We start from the raw sequence: 23,657 nt of genomic DNA, 5'->3' as shown, positions 1-23,657 counted from the left end.
CACGGAGCAGCTGGGCCCGTGAGCCATGGCCGCTGAGCCTGCGCGTCCGGAGCCTGTGCTCCGCAACGGGAGAGGCCACAACAGTGAGAGGCCCGCGTACCACAAAAAAAAAAAAAAAAAAAAAAAGAAGGTGGAAAATTAATGATACATATATATAAATAAATACATATACAGTCATATATATATATGATACCTATATGATAATTATATTATCATATAAACGATACATATATACACAGTCTGAACTCTTGATTTTATGATGTAATAATCAACTGGTTGAATCTGGTTATCTGAACCAACTAAAATATTGATTCAGTTCAGCTTAGTTCAGAGACAACAAGATATTCTAGTTCAACTGTTCTAAAAAATGTTGAGCGTTAGTCCTAGTTCAAAGTGTTTCACTTTTTTTTTTTTTTTTTGGCTGCATTGGGTCTTCATTGCTGTACACAGGTTTTCTCTAGTTGTGGCAAGCGGGGGCTACTCTTCATTGCGGTGGCTTCTCTTGTTGCGGAGCAGGGGCTCTAGGTGCGCAGGCTTCGGCAGTTGTGGCTCACGAGCTCCAGAGTGTAGGCTCAGTAGTTGTGGTGCATGGGCTTAGTTGCTCCGTGGCTTGTGGGATCTTCCCGGACTAGGGCTTAAACCCATGTCCCCTGCATTGGTAGGCGGATTCTTAACCACTGCGCCACCAGGGAAACCCAAAGTGTTTCACATTTTTTAAAAGTATGTATGTATGTACGTGTGTGTATATTTACATGTGTGTGTGTGTGTGTGTGTGTGTGTGTGTGTGTGTATTTGGCTAACTTCAGAATTTCATCTCACACACACACACATACAGGGACTTCATTTGTGGTTCAGTCTATAGATTTTTGTTCACAGGTCTGCTTACTACAATGGGTTCCCTGAGAGCAGGGAACAAGTCTGTATTGCTCATCTTTTTATATACCCAGCACCAGTACAGGCCCTGGCACATACCAATCGTTCAGTAAATATTCATGGACTCGAATTTTCAGAAAAGTCACCAAGAAACTCGCTAGCTTTAGGATTCAGGAGGGCTCAGCTTGGCAAAGGGAATGCAATTTCCCCCGCTATAGATACTTGGCAGGTTTTCTTTTTTTATTTTCAGATAATGACTAAACAAGCCACACACTGGATATCGCAACAGTAAAGTTTTCACAAACAAAACTAAAATGGAAAACTCTAGAAATAGTAGCATTCCAGTGTAGAGGAAAGAAAACCAATTTTGGAATCATGCAAATTTTGGGTTTAAATGCTAGCTCCACCACTTCACAGATATGTAAAGATTAACTTGGGTCCAATCACACATATCACCTCTGAGACCCAGTTTCTACATCTGAAAAAATGGGAATAATAATACCTATCTCATAGGGTTGTCACAAAGCTAATATATGTGAAGCCCCAAGTACAATTGGTGGTGATTTTTTTTAACAGTTTTATTGAGGTGAATGAGTGATTTTTATTTTTTAAGTCTTTACTATTCCTTTTCCCCTCTCACAGGTGGCAGAAACTATGCCTAAAGGGAACTACAGTACTATCTTTACTCCTGCTTTTCAGAAGGTACACTAATTCAGCCATATATCAATAGATAGGCTAACTGGCTAAAGATGCAACTGTTCATGGGTCCAATGTGGCAATTTTAAAGGAGGCCCTTTCATGCAACTCCAGAGCCCCAGCAAAGTCAACCAGGCTCTTTGGGTAGCCTGTTCCTTCTCTTCTTAACATGGGCTTGCTGAGAGGCATGCAATGTGAAGCAAAAGTCATCTTTGTGATAAACCTAAGATGTAGCATATAAACAACAGGCATTCTTTGAAAAAGCCCATACCCAAATTAAATTTTAATCACTAAGTTTTAGCACTTGTTTGGATACTGGAGGTAGGGAGGAGGAACACTAGTGTTAAAATAATATGTAAAACCAAGGGGTAGAGAGAAAGGAAGTCTTCTGGGTTCATATACATATGTTTACTTTCCATTCACAAATGGAACAAAATAGAGCAATGATTTGCTAATCCCAATCAGCTGAGCACATATTTCACTTTACTGTGCTGCATACTCTATCATAAACTAAAGAAAATGAAAACCTAAGTATGTGAAACTCCCAAATACACCTCTGAAGACAATATCTGTTCCATTCACATTTCAGTGAATATCATTCAATATTTCACCTTATTTCAAGGTCCAATCAAGGCAAAGTTTACATTTTTTCTCTTAAATGATTTTCACTTGGAGAGATGAGTCAAAGAAGAATTTTTAACACGTTTGGGTTTCCATTTTCAACAAGGTAGGAACCCATATTTCCTCCCACTCACCCCACCTCCAGAGAATTCACAATACTGTTACTAAAATATATTGAATAATGCCTTCCATCAGTCAATTGCTTTTAACTGAATGCAATAAAAATAATCTGCTCGTCCAGACCTCATTAACAACTACAATTCTTCGCCTGCTTAAATTTCTGGAAAAAAAAACTGGATCAGTCCACTAAAAAGCAAACTGTAACATTCAAGTAAGCATCTTCAGAGAAATAGAGACAAAGATGTACACTATTACTATAATGCAAATATCCATTATTTAGCACCAAGGAGAACACATGCAATAATGTCTGCTATTGCAAGAACATTTTTGTTAAAGATACATCACATGCAGGGAAGCCGCTTTTCCAAGGATAAACATACATTACCCTGCAGCATCGCTGAAACACCCAATCCCTGGACCCTAAGAGTTGTAACCTAAGTTTTTATACTGACCCTAAGACAGCTGGATCTTACATTAAATTCACTCTCTAGTTAACTGTGTTAGTGAGGTTCCAGCACAGTTTTCTAAAGAAAGCAATCTGAATCAATAACCACACCAATGCTGCTCAGAATGTTTGCTCATAAGTAAATAAAAAGCATGATCCCAATATGAAGGAAACTCTTCTCCTTCCTGGCCCCCCCAGCTCCACTTAAAGACTGTAAACATGAATAGAAAGATAACCTTGAGAACAGTAAACTCACCCACACCATCAATAATATCCCTCTAATTCATTTCCTGATTCTACAGTGTTTTCCTAAAACAGAGCAGTCTCAACAGGATGCCAGGAATTCAATATTGCTTTTTAAAGATATATCAAACTGTCTGGAATATACAGTGATGAAAACTGAATACTGCTACTGAAACCATACTAAATTAAATTCATGCTTTCTCTAAACAGAGCTTCCCCAATAAAGTCACAATGTTTTCTGCCTTGGCTCTCTTACAATCCATCCCAACAAGTGAGGTCAGTCCAGCTGCACTCCTGCTAATAGCTTTTTTCTGGAGCAACCCCTCCCACACCCCAAAAGAGTTTTACTTTTATCTGTGGAATTCTCTGCCAGCCTCGGCCTGGAAAACTGGGTGGACCCTAAGGACAGGTGTGGGAGGTGGCCCAAACTGATAGTTATTGCCAGCATAAAGCTGTGATCTTTATAAGCTTCAATTTGAGGCTTTGTACCATTAGTGATTCTTTCTCCACTCCTTTATGGAAGGAGGGAGAGAAAGCAAGCCAAAAAGATGAGTTTCAAAATAGAAAAATCACCACTTGAATTATGAAATCCTCCCAACTCAACAAAGAACTGTTGAAAGTAGCCAAATGGAAAATGTCAAGGTTGTTTGGGTACATGCACAGCTATTAAACATGAGAATCACAGCTTCAAGGTGGGGGTTGGGGGGATAAAAAGCAGGAGCAGAAAAAGAGGAGCACAACAGGGCCCATCCAAAGACCCATTTGCTCAGAAGGGCCCCTCCTGGCATGAACTCCTCCATGTGGGGCACCCAGGCTGGAGGAAAGCAGAGGGTTACACAGAACATTTAGCAGACTTAACATTGGATTAAACACACTACTGCAAGTTTCAACAAATGTTCATGGTATACGTAAAAAACACATTTACAACAAGAAAGAAGAGAGGCACCTGGAGACATCTGACACTGGGCATGCTCTGCAGGCAACTCAGTGCGCACATGCTCTCTACCAGGTTGGCGCAGCCTAGCCACAAAGACCTTGGCACAGAACACTGCAGGATGACAAAAAGGAAGGAAGAGAAGAAGAAGCAGTTAGAGGCCGCAACAAATCACTCCTTCACACAGGCAACTTGAATGTTAGTTGGGCGGGGGGTGCACCCTTGGCAGCTTGGAGGTCAGGGGTGGTAGTCCAACAAAACTTACTGAAACCTTGGGAGAGGGCCCACTTTCTGTCCTACGGAAAGGAGGTTTCTGCTGCCAACCACTAACTCCTCAGGATACAGTGAACAGAATCAAGAGGGAGAGAAAGAATGTTTAAATGAAAACCACTAAAGGGAACTGTAAAGTTTGAGTGCAAAACAAGATTATGGTGAGATCGACACTCTAGCTTCATAAAAGTAGTGGTTTTTGGTCTATGTCATGTAATTATAATTGCTATCATTACATCACCTACCATGTGCCAGGCACTTTAAATGTGTTCTCTAATTCCCACACCACAGCGTCAGGAAACTGAGGCTCAGAGGTAAGTCATTTGCACAAGGACAAACAGCAAAGGAGGGGAGAGTCAGAATTTCAAACCTTGATGGCTGCTATTAAAACCCACATTCATTCCACAAGACTATGATGCCTCTATTATCATTGATCACCTGAAATTTTATCATCTGGGTACAGTTTTGCACATCCCTAAATAAAATTACAGGAGACCTAGAGACATAAGGCAAAAAGAACAAGAAAGATAAGCGACAGACTGATTGATAGATACAGGAAATAAAAGAGCTGATAAAAACGCATCTGATTTTGAGTGTCATCCATATCTCTGCCTTCCCAAAGGAAAAAACTTTAGAATAATCATGATTTTCATTTTGGACTTTGCTTACAAAGTTCATTTGACACAAGTAAGAATTAAAAGCTTCTTTCATTTACCCATTCCCATTCCTCTTTCAAGAGCTTGCTGGTTTTATTGAGAGTGCCATGTAAGAAAAAAAGTAAAATATAAACATATGCATTATGGCTAGTATTTTTTAAACCATTAGATTATTTATGGTATTCAACAAGTACTTTTTCAGACCTAAGGTCAATTAATTTACTCTGGCAAAATCAATAATCATGCCAAAAAAAAAAAACAAACACAAAAAACAAACCTGAAGGTGGGTGTTTGGGTTCAACCAAAATACTGCAGAAGCCTCAGGCCCAACCTCATAAACTTGTTTATTCTAGCTATAATTAGGATGGTTAAATATACTCACTTTCCTGGGACAGTCCAGGTTTACACTTGTCCCAGCATAACTTTCACTCTCAAAGTGTTCTGGTTTGGTAGATAAATTCTATGGTTACCCCAGCTATAATATAAACAAAGTCCACTATGCTTGAAATCAGACCCGATTCCTTCCTATCCAGCATCTGTACTTTCTAGTTATATCTCACCTATAATGTAACTAGAGTATTGAGATTATTGAGAAAAGGTATTTAAAGAACACAAAACCAGGGCTTGCCTGGTGGCGCAGTGGTTGAGAGTCCGCCTGCCGATGCAGGGGACACGGGTTCGTGCCCCGGTCCGGGAAGATCCCACATGCCGCCAAGTGGCTGGGCCCGTGAGCCATGGCCGCTGAGCCTGCGCGTCCGGAGCCTGTGCTCCGCAACGGGAGAGGCCACAACAGTGAGAGGCCCGCGTACCGCAAAAAAAAAAAAAAAAAAAAAGAATACAAAACCAGAGGACTCAAATGGAATAAAAAAACAGAGGAGGTTTTCAGTAACGATAACATGCCACACATTTCCAATAGTGTGCTTTCATTTCAAAGCTTCCCATAGCCAATACAGTAAAGTATATCACTGATACTCCAGTCACACATATTTTGCCACTCCAACACTTTCATAGAGTGCCATAAAAGATGCTGAATAAATGTTTGTATAATATAATGAAAATAGCTGCCATTTATCAAGCTCTTGTTATATGCTAGACAGCTGACATAGTAAACCCTCACAAAAACCCTTGTAAGACAAGTATTATTCCATTGTACAGATGAGGAAACCAAAGATCAGGAAAGGAGAGCTTGATTTGTTGAAACAGCAACTTGTCCAAGGTACAAGAAAAAAAGGGCTAATTGATGGCAGAATTAGGACTACAAGTTAATCCTGTCTGACTCTAAGCAAACATGTTTTCTTTTTACTACAACAAACTCTCTCTATCCAGAGATACCTAGCAAAATGTTTAGGGCAGAGAAAAGGCCCAAACACATTACGTATGTATACACAGATTACACACATTATTTAATTTAAATAAACTTCCAACATCCTCATAGCTCAAGTTAGGTTTCTTTTTTGGAATCTTTGTAGTTATCCAAATCACAGAATCACTCAGATCTGAGAATACAGTTTAAGGATTATACTTGTACTCAGCAACTAATACCAAATTAGTGCCAAAGCTCATCTGCAAATCAATTTTCATTTATTCACTAAAAACAGATTCCCTCTGCAAGGTTTAACATGTATTTGCCTCAAAGGGTAAAAACCATGAAGGCATAACGTACTGTACCCTGATTAGATTCTGCTAGTAACTTGAGATCCAGAACTTAAAAAAAGGACCAATTTCCACATTCAATAAATCAAAGAATCATAGACTGTGGAAACTGGAAGACCAATTAGTTCAAACTTCCACCCCTGATTTCAGAAGTGAAGAAACTAAAGCCCAAAGAAGAAAAGTAATGATCTTCCCAAGGTTTCCTAATCATCTAATGATCGAATTAATACTTACAAGAATATGGAAAACAACATAAAGAAAAACTTCTGAGAACTTAATTTCAAAATATTAAACGTTTATTACAAGTATTTTTTAAAACCTGATACTGAACGTGTATATCCAGAAAAAGACTTTTAAAGGACCCTTTGAGGGTCCAGTTTCCAAACTTATCTTTATAACGTCCATGGAAGATACTTTGGGGTAAAGAGAGTGATGCCAGTGTTCATAACAAGTATTAGAACTGCCCTACTTTCACACTCAATTACCCTGAAGCTAAACAACCAACCACAGTGCTGAAAAATAGTCTTTACTCAAAAGAAAATGCCACTCTAGGAAATACATCCATCTTTAAATAAAGTCTACACCTGCTCATCTAAATAAGGCTCCTCTTAGGTCTAATGGTCCAAGAGGACATTGATCTAATTTGAAAATAACGGCTAAACATAAAAGTTCCATATTTATCAACCTAAGAGCATTAAAATACAGCTCTGACCACAAGCAGTAATTGATTCTTAACGCTGCTAATTTTAAACTTAGGGACCTGGTTGAAAATCCATGTTGACTATTGTGGAACAACTATTATCCATCACTCTTTAACTGAATAATGTAAAGATTTCTTCATATAAGCTATAATCACAGTGCAGACTATTATCTTTTTCTTTTTTCTTTTTTTAAAGCTAACAGTGGTCTATCTTTAAACTTCTGAAACACTATCTCATTGTTAAAATATGTCTGAAGAACTTACCCTGATACCGTGGGTATTTACCAATTTTAACAAACACTTATTGACCTACGTATTAAGCTAACAACAATACAAACTAAGCCTCTTTCCTCTTGAGACTTCAGCCTGGAGCTCAAGAGAAACCCAGAGGGATCACAATGGAGATGCTTAAGAGAGGCCTTTCAGGGGTAGAAAACCCCTAAGAAATGTTTGTTTTAATTTCACATTTAGCTACTTGTAATGACCAATATTCTAATTTAGGGTTGTTCACAGAGAACAGGAAATGATTCACAGGGGATTCTAACATTAACAGCAAATACCCAATTAGACTGATTATATTTGTATGTTCTATAGCCAAAGAAAATAACATTAATCAAGGAAACTGATAGTGTTTATTAATTTTGTCATACCCACTGTATAATCAAAAACGAAAATCAGGGCCACCATGCTGAGAAACACTATAAGACAAAAAGAATAATAGCTTTTGGCATTTTTCAAAAGCAAAAAGTTATTAAAAGAGGTAGGAGGGAAATGTCCTAGGCTCTCTTCCTATTGCCATAGGAACCACAAATCAAAAGGGAAAAGTGGCTGCAGGCACCTTGCCTCTGATTGGCTAGCTTTAAGAATAACTCACAAAAGCTAACTTTGGTCTGTGTCTAGATGGAATTGTTTTGAATATCTTGCCCTGATTCCTTCTCAAAGAGGCAATTCTTTTAAAAGCTACTCAAAGAGGTATTTTATGTTAATCGTCTCTCTAATGTCACTCTGATTTAGAAATAATGCCCTATAAATCCTAATTTGTTTCTTTCCACAGAACCATTACCAGCTTCTTCTATCATCACGATTGAGATAACCAAGTTGAGGGGCTTAAATACTATTCCATTCAACAAAAAACTTACCTGACCTTATATCTGCAGACAGAAACGCAATGAAGACATTCTCTCTTTCCTCCAGCAGCTTACAGGAGGGAATTTTGAGAATGTGCCATGTAAATACACACACACACACACACACACACACACACACACAGAGTCTCTTAACACACCCAAAGGAGGAAAATGCCTAAACTAAGCCATAAAGGATGAGTAGGAGGCAGCCAAGGGAAAAAGAGAGAGAGACACATTTCCGGCAGAATAAACAGCATTAAGCAAAGCCAAATAGCTAAGAAATGGCAGTCCTATTCAAGTATCTGCAATTAATTTAGCATGACTAAAGTATCTAAGTGTGAGATGAGGAAAGCCTGATAGAGAGGGGCCAAATCACAGAGGACTCCCTTATACCATTCTATCGAACTTGAGACTTCATCCTGTAGGAAAACAGCTCTTCGGCTGCGTGCTATAGCTCACCAGTTAACAGCCAATCCTTCCCAGGTGTGTGGTCCAATATTTTATCAACGTGTATGAGATTTTGTTTTTCCCTGCAACTCAGTATACCTACTGCTTCAACAATACGTGTCAGAGGAACAGAAGCAGGTCATGCAACACACTGGCAAGGGTGGGGGCGAGGTTCTTAGACTAAGAGAAGTAGGAGATAAAGCATAATATCAAGCCAAAGCCAAGCCGATTCAAGCAAGCATCAAAGAAAAAAGATGCTGTTCTCTAGAACATGTGGGGAACATTTGCCACATGCAAGAATAGAGAAAAAAGAAGTTGGCTCAATAGTAACCCAATGATAAAGAAAGGAAGTAATAAACAGTATACAAAAACTGTATATGTTTTTATAAATATTGTGAAATAAGAGTGTTTAGGATGGTTTAATTCCTTCAAATGAGACATCAAAAACTTTAACATTCAAACCATTGCTAGAGACAATGATGAGACAACTATTAAACTTTTAAGCAGAGGAATGACCTTTGGCAGCTGGAGTGAAGCATGTTAAAGAGAAGTTAGAAAGATAAGTCTATTAGAGAGACTAAAGACAGCCCCTCATTTTTATTTTACAACTAATGCAAATTTCTTTCAGCTGGGCTACAAAGAGTAGAAACAAGGGCCAACACTTACCTTTGGAAGTACATGTCTAAAGTCAATTTTTTTCCAATAAAACTCCCACCATAATACAAAGAGTGCCATGATAATGAAATGGGAGCTACCAAATACAGAAGGAATGAGAGAAAAGATCTATTTCATAGTAATCACTTGGCGATAACACGCTCTCCACTGGGAATCTCTATCCAGGAGTGGGGACTTGGTTCTGAAGAATGATACAGTAGGTGGGCTCAAGGAGAGTATGAAACTCCAGCCCTCTAAACCTAGATGTGACAGCTATAGAGTATCCATTCAGTTTCTGCTGGAGGCTGTCCTCATCTCAAAGCAAATAAAGCAAGAATTAAAGTTAATCCAAATTAGGAACTATCCTACTGTGTCTGAATTCTCAGACTGTTGCTTTTCAAGAAGCTGCAGTAGTTGTAATGAAAACAGAGCCACAAAGCTTTTAAAAGTGTCTTTCTGGGGCTTCCCTGGTGGCACAGTGATTGAGAGTCCGCCTGCTGATGCAGGGGACACGGGTTCATGCCCCGATCTGGGAGGATCCCACGTGCCGCGGAGCGGCTGGGCCCGTGAGAAATGGCCGCTGAGCCTGCGCGTCCAGAGCCTGTGCTCCCCAACGGGAGAGGCCACAGCAGTCAGAGGCCGCGTACCGCCAAAAAAAAAAAAAAAAAAAAGTGTCTTCTAAGAGTCACAATGTAGGTTTCAGCTCTTATAATGTTTGATGGCAGCCTACAAGAAATAGCAAACTCTCACCAAATAACTGTATTGTTTTTAAAACTAAGAACCATAATAATCAGGTTGTAGCATTATGAATTCTACAACCTGATTAACTTTTGTTAATTCATAGTTTAAAGCTATGTTCCAAAGTGTTTTAAAGAACCGAACACTGGTCCATGCCTCAATGTGTGAAAGGTTTACATTTCCTTATAATGGTATTTTATTATAACAGAATTTGACAGTAACCATGTGACATGTAACCAAGAACGTGAATGCTTTAATTCTTAGCAACTGTACTGTAGAACTACGTATTTATAGATAAGGCACCACAGGGTATTTTCAGGCTGGGATATATGTTAAAGGAAGAAAAGGGCATGGGGAGAAGGAGGCAGTGGAATGAGAAAAGAAAACAGGATAAGAATGAGGAAAATTGAAATTTACTTTCTGACAAGTTTTAGAGATGCAAACCCAACCAAATTGTAGTGGAATCAGGATTCAAAGCCAGAGCCCAAACTTTCCTTAAATCCTACTACTAAAACCAAAACAAAACCCCCAAAACTTTCAATGTCCAAATATCTCATCTTATATGATTATCTAAAAGAAGATACCAGAACCCAAAACTAAAATGGATCTTCACAGTTTTCTTTGGTAGAGGGACGAAGGGTAATTTTTCTTTTATAATTTCTATTCATCCATATTTTCTAATTTTTCTCCAATGAACATCTAGCACTTATAATAATATTTTAATACTACATTGTATAATTTTAAGTGATGCTTTATTTTTGTTTAATTATATAACTAGTTATATAAGTTGTTATAAGTTACAAATAGTAACTGACAATTTAAATAAAAACAAATTCTTTTCCCAAGAATTAATTGAGTCTATCTCAAATACCTGTGGTTTAAAATGAGTTAAAATGCTGAGTGCTAGAAAAATATTTTACCTAGTGACCTTCAGAAACAGCAGTGAGCATCAAAACGGTAACAGCTTATTCCTGAGTAATTTCAAATGAAAAAAAAATCATCCTTGTCCACTTCACAACTACCACTCCAAACTGTCACTATGTTTTTTCAGCACTCTAACAGAAGCTGGAGAGAGGAAGGATTAGATGTATGAAGGGGGAAGCAGAATCTGTATTCGAAGCAGCATGACAGAGAACAGGATGTAACACAATAATCTATTTCCGGCATAGCCACATGGGTCCTCAGTTGTACCAGGACCTGTCTGAGGTTCAGCTGCCAATAAGGAACAGATTCCCCTAGCAAGCTCCAGGTCAGATCAGTTTGAACCCAATCCCAATGGGGTTTATCCAAGATCCACAAATCCTGAGACAGCAGAGAAGTAAACAACAGTTAAATTAAGTACATCTGAGCCTTTAGGCAGTTAGCATCTCTGTTCCAATTAGGAACATTTTTCAGGACTAGGGGAGACCAATAAACTATAAATTTAATATCATTTTCAATAAAAAATGTAAATGAAATTTACAAAAAAGGATAATTTGGGAAGGAGATGCAAATTTGTGTTTTCAGAGTGCCTACTATGTGCTAGACACTGTACAGCTATCGTGATCTCATTAACTGTCACACCACCTCTGGACAGACAGGTATCTTAGTTTTAAAGAGGAAGAAACTAAGGATCAGAGACATCAAACCACTTGCCAGAGGTCAAAAGTAGCAGACTTGCAACTCTGACTCCAAAATCCCTACTTTCTTCCCTGAATTACACTCCCTGTCCCTTCCTTTGTTAGACATTAAACTCCCTAAAGCAGCAATTTTCCTCTGATTTACTTTCAAATTTTATCTGCTTGTCACTCATCTATACTGCTGATGGGAGCGTAACTGGTACAACCTCTCGTGTGCAACTTATCAATACATACTCAAGACTTGAAAAAAATGCACATCATTGATTCAGCAATTTCATATGTAGGGAATTATAATACAGGAAAAAATAAAGATATGTCCAAAAATATAGCTAAGAAGATGTTCATCACATGACTGTCATAACAGCAAAGGAAAAAATGCCCAACAATAGACTGGTTAAATAAATTACAGATCATCCAGAAGATAGAATATTATGTTTCCACCAAATAAAAATCATTTTTATAAGAGTATATTTACTGACCTAGAAGTAAGTTACATAAGAAAAGGAAGTTACAATACAATGAAATAAGTTCAAGAAAACTTAAGTGAATAAAGCCTACAAAATCAGGACTTACATTATATTATGATCTCATTTTATTTAATAAAACACACATAGGGGCTTCCCTGGTGGTGCAGTGGTTGAGAGTCCGCCTGCCAATGCAGGGGACACGGGTTTGTGCCCCGGTCCAGGAAGATCCCACATGCCGCAGAGCGGCTGGGCCCGTGAGCCATGGCTGCTGAGCCTGCGCGTCCAGAGCCTATGCTCCGCAACGGGAGAGGCCGCCCGCGTACCGCAAAAAAAAAAAAAAAAAAAAAAAAAAAAAAAAAAGCACATATAGGATACAGAATTAAATACAGGTGATTTTTTACTCTTTTTGTCTACCATAGTTTTTCAGATGCAGCCAATATAAAACTGGCAATATAGTATTCAAGTTTCTCACCCCTTTCTCCTCCAGGCCACCTCAAAACAAAGTGGCATTTCCACACTATTACTTGGGGTTCTGGTCCTAGCAACTTTTCCCTTGGTTCAGGCCCATGCTCCAATGAATGTGGAGAGCAGGTGGGGTTAGGCTAACTACCAGAGTTTGGCTGCACTCTGAGGTGACAAAGACATTACCCTAATAGCTGAGAATACCCAGCCACAGAAAACTCTTCAACAACCGTGTTGTCTTAGGAGGCTACCACTTCTAAACATCTGACAATCCATACTCTACACTGCATGACACCTGAAAAGAATTCCAGGGTGCAAGAACTAAAAACTCACCTTGTTTTGTAGGCATCATCTGAGCACCAAGAGACATCTGCTCTCATTATCTATACCTGGGCACCAGCCCCACCCTGAGTCAGTCCAACCTCCCCTTCTTTACCATTCCAGACACAGGTGCTGGCGGCACCCCTTCCTCATCCTTCTACCAACTCTCACAAGCCAAAAAGCTTTAATCAGAGAATTTCTGGAAGTGCCTACACAACAAGATCTGACTGCCCTATCATATCAGTACTGAACCAAAATTCTTACCCTACTTTCATGTAAGAGAGTGCAAAGTTTATCATGTTTTAAAAAGAACATTAGAGTTTATTTCCTGGCAGTCTTGTGGTTAGGACTCCATGCTTCCACTGCAGGGGGCACAGGTTCGATCCCTGGCCAGGGAACTAAGACCTCGCAAGCCGCTCAGCATAGCCAAAAAAAAAAAATTAGAACACAAAGAAAGAGGAAACTTTTTTTCCCCTAATATAATGAACACTCTCATTTTTTCTAGGAAGAAATATCACTTTCAGAAAGATGCCTTAAGGAATGTTACTGCATCTACTCTCAATAGGTCTGACAATTATAGTCAGACCACATCATAATCCTACTTTAACTCTTTCATTTAAACTGATTATTCATTCAAAAAGTTTACTGAACATGCCAGTATACTAAATGCTTCAACAGACAACACAAGAATTCTGAAAACCAAATATTCTGGTATCAAAATTATTTCTGGAAATAAAGCTATATTATTTCCCAGTTCACTAAAGGGAGATAAATGGCTAAATTCCTGAAGTATAAAACACTTCAAAGAAATGCAGTTTCACTGCTTTCAAGAGTATTAAAACTCAACCTCCACTAACTAATGGTATTTTAAAAATCACTTCCAAAGACTTTCAAAGCTTCCACTATCTAACATACTTCCTGTCTCACTGTACCTATCGAACGAAAGTTGGTCCTGCTAAGAAATCTTTTGAAATCAAACCTTGCACCATTTAAACAAGCCCTCTAATATTTCTAAACACTGCTCATTTCTCGAATATCCATTTATTTTCAGAGACCTAACCAGCTCCCATTCCAAAGAAACACATATTCCAAGTTAGTAGAGTCTCAATGTTTAAAATTTTATACACACACACACACACACACACACACACACAGCGATGGATCTAGAAAAAGATTGTAATCAAAAGTTTGCTTCTTTAAGCTAGGAATAGCATGAAAGTGAGTGGTCCAAGCTAATAGATATACAGGGATTTATCAACCCTTAATTAAATGTATAGTAAACTTTGCATTTGCTCTACTTTCTCATATAATCCCCATTGTTCTCATATCCTAAGCAGACCTTGGTTTCAAATAAGAATGAAGTTTTGTGCCTCACAATCCACTGGGCTCTAAGAACAAACGAATCTGTCTTTCAGCCGGGGGCTAGGACTGCCTTAGTAAGGATTCCTGCTGCTTGCTGCACAGCAAGGTTGTCTTTGATTCCCTTCACACTGTTTCCTGCAGGCAATTGGGTACGGGGAGTTCTTACCTCTTGAAGCCAGAGATTTCATTAAATTCTGGAGCTGAAAGGGACCTTATAGAGAGCATTTTGTCCATCTTCTTAAAATGTTTTTATAGCCCAGGTCTTCTAAATATCTCACGAGGTGCTTTTGGTATGTACCCCCTTGAAAGCACCTAGTCTCAACAGCAGATAATTGCTGCGAGACACATGCTACGATAAGGTCAACCTATACATTACAGACCTTTGTGCAGGAGTACATATGAACACAGGTAGACTACAACACTCTGGAAGTTCTCACACAAAGGAAGTAATGAAGTCAAGATGTAAAGGCCCAATATCAATTTAAGAGATACTGGACTTCTTTGTCAAAAACACTATTAAGCTCCATTGTTTTAATAACTTTATGTATGACAGCTATAAGTGGTCAGTCAAGATGTTCTACAAAGCACGGAACAGAGATGTCACCATCATAATAAATTTTTTATTAACTCTGAGAAAATAGAGAATTGAGAGGAGGATCAGAAGACAAATCTCATGCGGGCATTTTTTTGCTGCATTTAAGACGAAAAAAAAATATTCCATGATCCACATTTCTTTTAATCGACGAATTAAAAGTCTAAAGAGAAACAATAAAAACAGCTACCAAGGGGCTTCCCTGGTGGCGCAGTGGTTGAGAGTCCGCCTGCCGATGCAGGGGACACGTGTTCGTGCCCCGGTCCGGGAAGATCCCACATGCCGCGGAGCGGCTGGGCCTGTGAGCTATGGCCGCTGAGCCTGCGCTCCGCAACGGGAGAGGCCACAACAGTGAGAGGCCCGTGTACCGCAAAAAAAACCACAACAACCCCCCAAAACAAAAAAACAGCTACCAAGATTGGGATGTGAGCAAAAAAAGGTTGAAAGGGTGATTTTTACTTTTACTTTGAAAATAATCAAATTCAAAAACCAAAAATTGGTCTATAAACCACAGGAAAACACAAAGTACTAAACTTTCCTATAAAATTTGTACTTTATTTCCAAATAAACTAAGTGTTGTATTTCCAAAATAATTTATAAAAAATAAAGTAATACAAGCAATTAATAAGACAATTTACCAATTTACAATGTAATGCTTTCAGGTCCTCACAGCGCTTGTACAGAGTAGGAATTCAATAAATATTTGCTAATTTATCAAATAATTAACATGTAAAGTCCAGAAGGTTACATGCAAAGCAATAATTTGATTCAGAGGCTAGAGAAGAATGTAATGTTGTAATTTTAAAGGGCTGATGGTGGACGCTTGTTTTTTGACTACATCATCTAATCACAGTGTGATTAGGTGAATAAGCACATACTCGGGAATAAGCACATACTCCAAGTTGAATCCAGGATTTCTACAGGAGCCACAAGAAATCTCTTTCCCCACTGAGCGTGAACATAAGAGGATGAAAGCTGGAACTGCCCTCATGCTACCACAAGGGACAGCTGGTTCTAGGAGGTACTACATTCACTCTGAGGAATAAAGCTGAATCCACATCTACCTCTGGATTTTTCAAATTATAAATTCCCTGTTTCAGCTTAAACCAGTTTTGAGTTGGGTTTTCTGCTACCTTATACTGGAAAAAAATCATAACAAACCTTAAATATTTAGTTCAAATAAAACAGGCAAAAGCCAAAAACGTATTTGACATGGCCATGGTCTTAAAGACAAAGAATATTCTGCAGATGAAACATTCTTAAATTTATTTTTATTTTCCTAGGAAGTCATTTTATTCTACTAAAAGTATTCAAAACTAAATGTTCGAAGAATATCCCATTCCTGCTATAACACAGATACTAGACAAAGAAAAAAATATGTAACAGGGTAAACTAAACACTAAGAAGAATGCAGAAAGAAAGTACAACAGAAAAAACGAGTCCTGATTTTCCAAGGAGCTCTGATACCCAATACTGAGAAAGCTGACCCACTGCTTTACAGGCATTTAATTCCAAATAAGCAATGAGGTTGGTAGTACCAAGTACAAGCACACCAAATAAATAAATAACCTTAGAGCAAGGAATATATTTATCATCTAAGATTACAAAAGTCCTGCAAACTGCTACAGACACAGAATATTACTATTACAAGCAGCGCCTAACCTGTGCCCCTCCTGTAACAACTAACCTTATTCTATGCATTTTTGTGTAACTTTAACTCTTCCTTTACCTTATTTTACTACATTTATTTTTTCCTTTCATCTTCACTTATCCACTTATTTTGTTTTTATCTTCCTACACTGTATGGGTCATTGTAATCACTCAAATTCTTTTTTTTTTTTTTTGAAATAAAGTAAGGTTTAAGTATATACCAACAATAGCAAAAGTCATTACATTTCTGAACTGAGAAAAAGAAAAAAGTTGAAAATTTTAAAAACTATAGGAATAAAACTCTAATACTGATCGTCAATACCATAAAATGTGTCATCACTGTCCTTGGCAAAATTGACAACAACATGTGGATATTCCTGCAGCCAGGTTACTGCTTCTCTATCAGCTGTCAATAAATTATGCAGTTTTTAACTCAGAAAAATGCAAATGCAAAGAAGTTCTGTATTTCTTCAAGAATCACTTACTTGGAAAGGAGAGAGAATATCACAAAAGTAAGAAAGCACCATAGCACAGTGGACATAGCATGAGTTTTGATTTTTGTTTTATTTTGTTAATTGATAGAGAAACAAACTAAACTTAAATCTAACAAACCTCTGGATGTGATTACCAATTTATAAGAAATACAAATGAGATCAGAATATGTAGACCTAATATGAACATAATTAGCAAAATCCAAATTTGGGGAAGTTACACAGAACAAATGACCAATCCAGTTTCTTCCATAAATACACAGCAAGAAAAAAAGATGGGAGAGGCAATTTTTATAGATTAAAAGAGATTTGAGAGACTATTAACTATATGCAATGTGTGAACCAACTCTGTCTCCTGAATTGGAAAAACCAACTACTAAGAGACTTTATGAGAAAAACAAGACAAATTCCAACAGAGGGCAATACAATATACCTGACCAGTGCTCCGAAAAACTGTCAAGGTCATCAAAAACAAAGTCTGAGAAAATGACACAGCCAAGAGGAGCCTAAGAACACATGGCAACTGAATGTAAGGTGGGATCCTGGATGAAATCCTGGAGCAGAATAAAGACATGAGGTAAAAACTAAAGACAGCTGAATACACTATGGACTATAGTTAATAATAATGCGTCAATAGCAGCCCATGACCACGCTTATGTAAGATGTTAATAATGGAGAACACTATGCAGGGGAAGAGGGTGTATATGACAATTCTGTACTACCTGCTCAATTGTTTTGCAAATCTAAAACTGTTCTAAAAAGTAAGGGCGATTAATTTAAAAATTATTTGTGAGACAATTAAGCAAATATAAACACTATTTGATATGAAGGAATTATTGTTAATTTTTTAGGTACAATAATGGAACTATGTGCTCTATATGTGTGTGTTTTTATCAGTTTTTTAAGTGCACATCTTTTACAGATACATACTGAACTATTCATGGATGGATGAATGAATAAAGTTAAAAGGGTAGACTACAGCAATGTTTCCCAAGGTTTAGTATTCAAGGTGATTTCTGGTGACACGTAAGGGTGTTTTTTTTGTTTGTTTGTTTGTTTGTTTTTGCGATACGCGGGCCTCTCACTGTTGTGGCCTCTCCCGTTGCGGGACACAGGCTCCGGACGCGCTGACTCAGCGGCCATGGCTCACGGACCCAGCCGCTCCGCGGCATGTGGGATCCTCCCGGACCAGGGCACGAACCCGTGTCCCCTACATCGGCAGGCGGACTCTCAACCACTGCGCCACCAGGGAAGCCCAGTAAGGGTGTTTTTAATGTTTAATAGCTATACATTTAATTTAAATACATTATAAAAAATATACAGCGAGCACATCAAACCCATGATTTCACAGATTTTCATTGCTTAGGGTAGATTTCCCTTAGGAAAAAATTTGTTAAGACTAAAAAAAAACACTTAGGCAGAGGTAGGTTAAGATTCTAGATTCACACTATGTGACCTTAAGCAAGCCAGCTGTTTCAAGGAGTACAGCACCTGCTACATCCAAAGCAGGCACTCAATAAATATTAACTACTGCACTATTGATAAAAAGCCAATCTATCAACAGAACTCCAACAAAGGAGAAAAGACTGGAACTGGGGAGAATGAGTTAAGCACAGAATGAGGGAGCAAAGGAAGCATGAGGGCTTACAGAGGCAATTTGGGCAGGGGTAGGCAAGGTTTCCCCTGTTCTTCTCAATCTCCCCAAATACTGACAATCTGCTGCTGCCCACCTACAACCTGGAAACTCTGCTGCTCCAGAGTCTCTGGCACTTTTAAGAGTCCCAAGCTGCCACCTAACACTCCTCAAACTAAGGTGATACCTAGAGGTGCGGAATCTAAAATAATCAGAAGAGTTTTTCTTTTCTTACCCCAGGCAGGGATGGGAAAGAGCACAAGGTTTTGTAGAGATAAAAAGGAAGGAAGGGAGGAAGGAAAGGAGGGAGGGAGGGAGGGAGGACAAGAGAAAGAAAGAGAGGGAAAGAATCACTATGTGACCTTGAGCAAAAAAATAATTCTCTTCTCCAGTCTCCATTTCCTCACATGCTAAAATGTGGAAAATAAGCCTATCTTTCAAGGTTATGGTGAAGATTAAAAGGAATCGTAGATGTAAATCTGGCATTTAACGAGTGTTAGTTCCCTCCCTCCTTACTTTGGCAGGGTGATAAGAGAACCCTTGGTGAATAAAAGAAGTTGGGGTGAAATACACAAAAATAGTAAAGAGCCTTGGGTTGTATCAGTTTTGAACCAAAATAAAGGAGGAGAGGAATTCTGGGGTCAGAAAGTTTGGGAAATACTGGGAAACATATTATTAAAATGACAATTACCAAGTGAATTTCTAAGAGGAGGAGATTACGTGCAGCATTTACTAAATTTACTTGACCTAAGGAAGCAACTCCCAGTAATAGTGATCCTATTAATCTCACACACTCACACACACACACACACACACACACACACACACACGAAAAAAAAAGGGAGGGGGGAGGAAACGAAAGGTTAGCAGTTTACAGCAGCTGACAAATCCTTCAAAATGACAGCTGTAGTATTACTATCTGGACAGATCAGAAGTCAATGTCTGGTTTAGAGGCAGAGAGGGAGAGAAGGGATGCGTTTTGATCTTCTGAAAGGAGTTACTGATGCCAACAGCTTAATTTTCATGACCAAGTCATTTAAAACTAAGAGATGATAGTGAAACAGAAAACACCAAGCAATGGAGTGAATGTATTCATTTTAAAAGTACATATAAACTTCTGATACAAGATGGTTAATTCTTATTTGCCCTCCTAAATTTATTCCTTCATTCAATCAACTGGGCAATTGTATGGCATGCACTGTGCTAGATGCTGGGAATATGCTATGAACTGAATAGGACATGACAGACGTGATCCTTGTCCCCATGGAGGTTACCTTCTTAATAAAGAAGCTGACTCTAGTGGGGGATTATGCAATACGTTTATCAATTACAATTATGTTAACAGCTGTGAAGAAAAAGAACTGAATGCTGTAATAATATGACAAAGGGAATCTAACCTGTAGGGGGGTACATGGGGGCCCAGACACAATCCCTGAGGAATTGATGCTTGAACTCAGCTCTAAAGGACAAGCAGAGGTTAAATGGGCAAGAAAGGAGTTAAGGGTGAAGCCTCCCTGATAACAGATAATAGATGTTAATGCTTGTTAGGTCAAGACAGAATCTGGTGCACTGGAGGAAGGGGTGGGGGAAAATCACTGTGACTGAAGTATCGAAAGCTGAGGTGAAAAAGAGCAAAAACAAACAAGACTCAGGAGGAAGACAGAGGTGCCAAGGCTGCGGTTTCTGACTGTGCAACTGAAATCATCAAAGGAATATCAAAGTAAAAGACAATGGCACTGGAAACCTGGCTAGGGTGCTCTCCACAAATATAAGGAATTTCTATTAAATATAATAGAGAAAAAACTGGACTGGAAACAGGGGTTCACTGCACATAAACAAAGAAAAGTCTACCTGAAAAGTAGAAGAATTCCCAGCAGAACCTCACTTCCTAGGTCAAAGCAGCAAAGGCTAGTAGGAGGGAGTGTCCCTGAAGCTGTCAGTGAGGCCAGTCGAGACGGATCCTAACGTGCTTCATAAAGAGCACCAGCAGCCAGGGGGGCAAGCCAGAGCAGTGACCTGGCTTAAGCTTGCCGCAGACAGTCTGCTGAATAAAGTAGATACTCCTGCAGCTGGCTTCAAACAAAAATGGTCATTTCAATCACAAAAGGGCAGCACTGCCCCAGCCACAACAAACTCAGAAGTTCCTCACCCAGGTGACTTCCTTCTGCTACTCCCCAAATGTACCTGGATCTAGAATCAGCAGAGAAGACAGCTAATCTACATATTTCCCTTTCTTCACGAAAGAAACATAAATAGCCACAAACCTAAGACATATATGTCCAATATCACTAGTAATTTAAAAAAATAAAATTTTAAATTCTTTAACCAAATTGGGATTTTAAAAAATTATTAATACCTTAAAATGGCATAAACATGGAGAAAAGAGCACTTTCATAGACTATGGTCAGTTTGATATGTCATGTTCATATAAATAACAGAAAGTGGGTAAAACCTTTGGCTATATAAAATACACATGCACATTTTTTGTGTACACTCTTTGACTCAACAATTCCACCTCTTAGAACTTACCCCAAGGTAATACTCACAGATTTGTTCAAAGATTAAACTTCAAGAAAGAGCACCACCTTTAAGTTGCTATAAATTAGAAATAACTTAAATGTCTAATAAAGGAGTGGTTTAACTATTTACCATTTGCATATTCATGCATATTTGGCACCCCTTCAAAATGTTATAAAGAAATGTATGATGGTTCAGAAAGATGTCACAAATATTGCTGAGTTTTAAAGGCAGTTTGAAAAATAATTTTATGTGTGAAAAACAAATATGAAACATATATGAAAGAAAAAAATATGTATATGAAGGCAGAGAAGTATACCAAATATTAACAGCAGTTATCAGTGGAACTTTTTATTCTTTTTGTTTCTTATTTTACATAATTTTTATTTGCAATTTTCCTATAATAAATATAAATTACTTCTGTAAAAAGAAAATATAAGTTTCTTACTCAACATTTTTTCAACAGTTTTTTAACGTATGTGTAAATAACAGTACTGGGCTAATTGGGTAACCATGGGAAGTAAAAATGAATCTTGATCCCTATCTCAACCATAAAAAACAATTATTTTGAGATGGTAAAAACATACCGCTTCTAGAAGAAGGCACAGAGTATCTTTAAGACCTTAGAGTAGGCAAAAATTTCATAAACAGGACACAAAAACTAGTAACTATGTAAGAAAAAATTGATTAATTAGACTTCATTAGTATGAAGACCTTCTGCCCATCAAAAGACAATATTAAGACATTGGAAATGCAAGCCACAGAACAGGAGGTGTCTGCAATATGTATGTCTGACAAAGAACTCGTTTCCAGACTATAATGAAGAATTCCCACAAATCAGTAAGTAAAAAGACAACTCAATTTTTTTAAAGGGTCAAAAGATTTGAATAAGCATTTCTCTAAACAAGATAGCTAAATGGTCAATGGGCACAAGAAAAAAATGCTCAACATCATTAGTCGTTAGGGAAATGTAAAATAAAACCACAATGAGATACTATTTCACAACTATTAGAATGGCTAAAACTGAATGACAATGTCAAGTGCTGATGAGGATGTAGAGCAACTGGAATTCTCATACACGGTCAGAGGAACTCTAAGAATGTACAGCCTCTTTGTGAAAAGATCTGGCAGTTTCTTGAAAAACTAAACATACATCTACACTCTACCCCAGCAATTCCACTCCTAGGTATACACAAGAGAAAAGAAATGTCCAAACTAAAACTTGAACATAAATGTTCACGCAAGCTTTATTCGTAATAGCCAAACACTGGAAACAACCCAGATATTCATCAGCTGGCGAATGGATAAGCAAAACTGTGTATACTCGTATAATGTAACACTGCTAAGCAATGAAAAGGCACAAACAACTGATACAAGAATGAATCTCAAAAACACGTTAGGCAAGATAAGCCAAACAGACTAAGAGTACGTGCAGTATACGCATGCTGTACCCATCCCATCTGTATGAAATTCTAGAACACGCACAACTGATCTACAGTAATAGAAAGCAAGTTATCTGAGGCCGAGGATGCTGTTGAGGGGACTCCAAAGGGTAATGAGGGAAGGGTTTTTTTGGTAGAAATGTTCTATATCTTGATTGTGGTAGTGGTTACATGAGTATATATAGTTTTCAAAACTCAAACAGTATACTTGAAATGAGTACATTTTATTGCATGTAAACTATACATCAATAAGCTGATTAAACAAAAAAACCCCAAAACTACAAAATAGATACCAGTACACACTCATCAGAATGGCTAAAATGAAAAGGATTGGCAAAGCCAAGAGATAACTGGAACTCTCCACATTATAGGTAGGTGTCTAAATTGTCATAAGTGCTTGGAAAACAGTTGAGCAGAATCTACTGAAACTAAACATATGTCTATCCTCTGACCCAGTAATTCCACTCTGGGGTTTTTATAACTGAGAGAACCAAGTGTTTATGTCCACCTTAGAAGTGTTATTCACAATAACAGCCAAAAATTGGAAACAAACCAACTAATTTATCAACAGTAAAATAAATGAATCATGGACTATATATACAATGGAATAATGCACGGAGGGAAAAATGCACAACAAAATGGATGAATTTCACGGATACAGTAATGGGGGAGGGGGAACACAAGAGTACATATATATGCTATATAACTCCATTTATATAAAACCCAAAAACAGCCATAACTAACCTATAATAAAAGAGGCCAGAATAGACCTTTGGGAGGGTCTATTGACTGGGTGAGGCACAGACAAAAGAGCCCTCAAGTGGCTCTAGCATGTTTTCTATCTTGATTTGGGTAGTAGTTACACAGTGTAGTATACACACATGTAAAAAAAATCATTAAGCTGTACACTTAATATTTGTGTTC

General features: G+C 38.1%; 1 protein-coding gene across 5 annotated transcripts in view; it reads right to left on the bottom strand.

The window, feature by feature from the left end:
* Positions 1–23,657, bottom strand: part of FBXW11 (F-box and WD repeat domain containing 11) — a 132,186-nt gene that overhangs the window by 90,909 nt on the left and 17,620 nt on the right. Inside the window, exon 2 of one of the 5 annotated variants that reach the window (XM_060008395.1) lies at positions 3,945–4,046. The exons of the other annotated variants lie outside the window; for them this stretch is intronic. Within the exon in view, the coding sequence (XP_059864378.1) occupies positions 3,945–4,046 (102 nt within the window). The remainder of the gene's footprint in view (positions 1–3,944; positions 4,047–23,657) is intronic. 5 annotated transcript variants of the gene reach the window in all.

This window comes from Delphinus delphis, chromosome 3 (assembly GCF_949987515.2).
Source record: "Delphinus delphis chromosome 3, mDelDel1.2, whole genome shotgun sequence".
Taxonomy (NCBI): domain Eukaryota; kingdom Metazoa; phylum Chordata; class Mammalia; order Artiodactyla; family Delphinidae; genus Delphinus; species Delphinus delphis.
This window is presented reverse-complemented; position numbering and strand designations above follow the sequence as displayed.